At 65.3% G+C, this 5,291-nt stretch overlaps 1 protein-coding gene across 1 annotated transcript; it reads left to right on the forward strand.

The window, feature by feature from the left end:
• Nucleotides 1-3: 3 nt before the first annotated feature.
• ZNF628 (zinc finger protein 628) lies at nt 4-2,169 on the forward strand (the record flags this gene model as incomplete). The annotated part of the gene is made up of 2 exons (XM_044684573.1): nt 4-1,182; nt 1,297-2,169. Coding segments are annotated over 2 exons (1,911 nt in total), but the record flags the coding sequence as incomplete, so codon positions are not given.
• Nucleotides 2,170-5,291: the final 3,122 nt, after the last annotated feature.

Here is a 5,291-nt window from a genome sequence, read left to right on the forward strand (position 1 = left end):
GAGGAGGCGCTGCCGCAGGCCGAGGCCGCCGAGGTCACGTGTCCCCAGGAGGCCCCGGCCGCCGGCCCGGCCGCCCCCACCCCGCCGGGGGACCGGCCCTACAAGTGCGCCGAGTGCGGCAAGGCCTTCAAGGGCTCCTCGGGCCTGCGCTATCACATGCGGGACCACACCGGCGAGCGGCCCTACCCCTGCGGGGAGTGCGGCAAGGCCTTCAAGCGCTCGTCCCTGCTGGCCATCCACCAGCGGGTGCACACGGGCCTGCGGGCCTTCACGTGCGCCCAGTGCGGCCTCACCTTCAAGTGGTCGTCGCACTACCAGTACCACCTGCGCCTGCACTCGGGGGAGCGGCCCTACCCCTGCGCCGAGTGTGGCAAGGCCTTCCGCAACACGTCCTGCCTGAGGCGCCACCGGCACGTGCACACGGGCGAGCGGCCCCACGCCTGCGGGGTGTGCGGCAAGAGCTTCGCCCAGACGTCCAACTTGCGGCAGCACCAGCGCGTGCACACGGGCGAGCGCCCCTTCCGCTGCCCGGCCTGCCCCAAGACCTTCACCCACTCGTCCAACCTGCTGCTGCACCAGCGCACCCATTCCGCCGAGCGGCCCTTCGCCTGCACCGTGTGCGGCCGAGGCTTCGTCATGGCCGCCTACCTCCAGCGGCACCTCCGGACACACGCCCCTGCGGCCCCCGCCCCCGCCCCGGCTCCCGCCGCCGCCGCCACCCAGGATGTCCACGTGGTCCCCCACCTTCAGGCCACGCTGTCCCTGGAGGCCGGGCCTAGCCCCGCCAACTCTCAGACCTTCCTCCTGGTCCAGACAGCCCAGGGCCTCCAGCTCATCCCCAGCAGTGTCCAGCCCCCGGCCCCAACACCGCCCCCTCCTACTCCCCCAGCACCCCCCAAGCTCATCCTGCTGCCAGCCTCGGGAGCCCGGAAGAGCCCAAAGAACGGTGGGAGGGCAGGCCAGGGGCCCGGGATGGTCTGGCTCCCAGGGCCCGGGGCAGTCTCGGGGCAGGGAGGAGGGGGGGGCATAGCTGGAGGGGGCGGGCAGAGCCTCATCGTCCTGCAGAGTGTGGGGGGTGGAGAAGTGGGGCCGCAGGAGACCAGTGGAGTCCGGCTCCAGTCTCTGCAGCCTGCACAGGAAGTGACCACCGTCCAGCTCCAGCCCCTCCAGCCGGCTCAGGAAGTGACCACCGTCCAACTTCAGCCCCTGCAGCCAGCGCAGGAAGTGACCACTGTCCAGCTCCAGCCCCTCCAGCCTACACAGGAAGTGACCACTGTCCAACTCCAGTCCCTCCAGCCGGCACAGGAAGTCACCACGGTCCAACTCCGGCCAGCACAGGAAGTCACCACAGTCCAGTTGCAGCCCCTGCAACCATCACAGGAAGTCACCACTGTCCAGCTCCAGCCCTTGCCCCCCACTCCCGATGTTTCCCTGCAGCTCCAACCCGTATCCAGCCCCCTGGCCAGCCCTGGGGGGTCCGGTGGACCAGCAGAGGCTCAGAATCTGCTGGTGGTGCAGGGAGGGGCTGGTGAGGAACTGCTGGCCACCCCTGGGCCCAGTGGGGATGTGGGGTCTGGGGAGGGAGGTGGGGGCGGTGGGGGAGCCGTGGTCCAGGATGTGCATTTTGAGACCTTACAGACAGCGGAGGGCTTGCAGAGCGTCCTGGTCCTGAGCGGGGCCGACGGGGAGCAGACCAGGCTTTGCGTGCAGGGGGTCGAGACCCTCCCCCCGGGGCTGGCCGAATCACCTGCTCCCGGCACACAGGCTCAGAAACTTCTCATTATCCGCAGTGCCCCGGCTGCCCCTGCAGACCTTGTAGAGAACGTGCCCGGGGCCCCCCTGCAGCTGTTGGCTCCTCCCAGCCCAGCCCCTGTGCCCGCTGGGGCTCCCTCTGGGCCTAGTCCACAGGTGGTACAGGTCGTCCCTGGGGCAGCAGCAGGGCCCACTGGAGGGGCCGGCCAGCCCGCTTTGCCTTCTATCCATATTGTACAGGCCCTGCCTGCTGTGCAGCTGGTCCACACCTTCTGAGTGAGGCCCTTGCACCCTCCTGAGAGGCAGGCCGGCCAGGGCAGACTCGGAGGGCGAGGGGCTGGACTCTCCCTCGTGCCTCAGCCGAGGAAAGGAGCCAGGGGCCACGTTTACCAATAAAAAAATGGTATCTGCTCTGCCCTCGGCCCTTGTCTTCTTCACTGGGAATGGGCAGGGGGTTTGTGGTGCAGGGTCAGCCCGAACACAGTTTGCAGTTTGCCAGGCTTTTCCCGTTCCTGGCTGTAGCTGCCTCACCCTGGCTAAGTCCCTGCCTTCCTGGGCCTCAGTTTCCCCATCTGCAAAATAAAAAGGTGGCACTCAATATGGAAGGCCCGCCCTGATTCTGGCATTGCCCAGGGCCTTGGGGATGGGGCCGGCCCTGCCATTTTGCAGCTGGGGAGACCGACCTCCCCACGGGATTTCCCTTGCTCCCAGGTCTCAGGGGAGAAGAGGGCGGATTGATGCTTCCCCTGCATCCCTCTCCACTAGCCAATGAGCTCGACTCCACCCTCCTCCGGGAGTTGCCTAGCAACCCCATCCGGGCGGGAGGGATGGAGAGGATGCGTCTGCCCGCTGAGGCTGGTGAGTGCCGCATCCCTCCCTTCTCAGCTTGCCCTGACACCTGACACAGCAGGAGCGGCCCATGGGGGACCCAGGGTGCAGATCCCGGCTGGACCTCGGCTTCCTTTAAAATCGCGGGGCCGGGGGGGTAGCACCGGTTTGGCTCTCCAGAATCCGGCCCGGAGATGTGCCCTGCCCCGCCCCGCCCCTCTCCCCCCCCCACAGCAGCTTCTCCAGCTGATTCTTCCCACCCCCGCTCTCCGCATCAGCCAGACGGGTGTCCCCCATGCCTCCAGAATGGACTGTTCCGGCCGCTCCAGAGACTGGAGGGGAGGGGGCGGGTGTCCTGGGCTGGAAGAGACCATTCTTAGGGAGGTGGAAGGACCAGAGCCTGAGGTTAGACTGGAGAGGTGGGTGAGACCATTGCTCAGTCAGGGGAGGGGCGGCCGGGTTCTACCATTGTCCGAGTGGGAGGCACCATTGGCTCCGAAGGAAGGGGGGAGCCAGCCGAGGAAAGAACCATTACCGATTCCGGGGGGGATTTCCCTCCAGTTCTCCCGCAGGTAGCCGGACCTTCAGCTCCCGGGGTGCGGGGGCACCCGCAGGGGTGACATGGCCCCCGACCACCTGTCCGTGAGGCAGATGCGGGAGGAGGAGAAAGCCCTCGTCGTGGAGCTCCTGAAGGTCTAAGGCGTGGCGGGGAGAGAGGGAGGGGGGCGGGCTAGGCAGCCCCCCAGCCCGAGCCAGTGCCCCCTTGGGGTCACACCCCTCCCCTCGCGTGCCCGAGCTAGTGCTGCCCCCGGCCTTCCCCTTAGTGTGCCCACAAATCCTTGCCCTTGCCCTTGCCCCTCCCCCGCCCCCTCAGCTCGGGAATGGAGCCAAAGTAATTACAAAGTAACCTGGGCTGGGGGGGGGGGGGTCCGGGGCAGGAGGCGCGACCTAGGCAAAGGCAAGGCAGCACGAACCGAACCGGCGTCTTGTGCTGGGGAGCAGCGAAGCAGCCCGTTAGGTGCAGGTAGCCTGGCGCCGGACTGGGAAGCATTTTAAAGGCCGGGCAGGGAGAGTGTGCAGCCAGGAGCCGGTGCCACCCCCCCCCCCAGGGAGACCCCCAGAGAGGGCAGCCAGCCCCCGAGTCCTGGCCCTGCTCCGGCCCCTCCAGGCCTGGGGATCATCCCCCCTGGGACGTGTGGCCCGTGTTTGGGGAGCTGTTTACTTTTTCAGAGCCTCACCGTCCCCTGCTTTGGGGGTGCAGTGACTTGGCCAGGGTCACCCGGCTAGGAGCCAGGACCTCGGGTCCCCAGCTGGAGGCCCAGCTCCAGCTGCCCCCTCACAACTCCTTCTTGAGAGTCAGCCAGCCAGCTGGGAAGCTGCTCGGGGCATTCCGTGTTGGCAGCCCCCTCCCCAGCTCCCGTCTGAGGCAGCTTGTCCAGAGGCACGCGGCCGCCCCATTCTTCCCTTTTTCAGTTTGGGGGATCCCTTCGTGCCCCGAGAAAGGCAGAGGCAGGCGGGGAGAGGGAGAGAGTCCACAGAGCCCGGCTGCAATGGACTGGCACTGGGCAGCGGGAGGCGGCCACAGGCTTCCTCACGCATTTGCGCCAGCCTGCTCGGGCTTGCCCGGAGCTTCCTCTCGGCCTTCCTGAGGCTTCTCCCCACTGGGGGCCCCCCCTCTTGTAGTGGGCCTTTCCTCCCACCCTCTTCGTGCCTGTGCACCCTTCCCCCGTCTCGATCTCTGGGGCGCAGGCAGGCCTTCCAGAATGGGCAGACGTCAACACGGGTCGCTTCCCTCCTCCCTGCCTTTGCCCTTCTGGTGGGCTGAGCCAGTGTCAACGCAGCTGTTTCCGTTTGCCCTCTCTAATTCGGAGGGGTCAGGAGCCTGGGAGGCAGCCCATCCGCTCCTGTGCCCAGGAAGGAGAAGGGAAGGGGAGCGGCGTCTCCCCGGCGCCCGCCATGTTGCAGGCCCTGTGCCAGGCGCTTTCCAATGCGATTTCGCTCGGGCCCTCGTCTTCTTCTTTCCAATTTGAACCCGTTCCCTGCGATCATGGACATCAACTCTGACGTGCTCCTGATGCGGCCAGATTTGCTTTTTTCCCTCAAAACCCCGACCTTCCGTCTTACGTCAACTGAGGCAGAAAAGCGGGTCGGGGTTGGCCACGGGGAGGCAGTGCTGGAGGCCAGATCCGGGTTCCCGCCTTCTTGAGGCGCCCTTCGAAAGATTGCTACGGAAGGTGTCAGAGCAGCTTTGACTTTTGCTGCTACTAAGCCGCCATCTTGACCTGAGGCCAGATTTGAAGCCGGAGCCACCCAGCTGCCTCTGTATTTGCTGTTAGAGCCCCCATCATTCCCCCGTTTAGATAGCCAGCCCCTCCCGAGCCCCTCGAGGAATTGTTCAGCCATGCTCTTGGCTTCTGCTTCACAGATTCTGTTCTCTTCCCTTTTTTTGAAAAACATGACAACAGGGCAGCTGGGTGGCTCCGTGAATGGAGAGCCGAGCCTGGAGACAGGAGGTGATCTCGGATACTTCCTAGCTGTGTGACCCTGGGAAAGTCACTTAACCCCCATTTTCTGCATTAGAGCCATCACACAGTATCAATTCTAAGAAGAAGGTAAGGGAGAAGAGAAGAGAAGATAAGAGAAAGAGAAAGAGAAGAGAAGAGAAGATAAGAGAAAGAGAAAGGAGAAGAGAAAAAGAGAAGAGAGAGAAG

The sequence above is a fragment of the Gracilinanus agilis genome, unplaced genomic scaffold (genome assembly GCF_016433145.1).
Source record: "Gracilinanus agilis isolate LMUSP501 unplaced genomic scaffold, AgileGrace unplaced_scaffold53211, whole genome shotgun sequence".
Classification (NCBI taxonomy): domain Eukaryota; kingdom Metazoa; phylum Chordata; class Mammalia; order Didelphimorphia; family Didelphidae; genus Gracilinanus; species Gracilinanus agilis.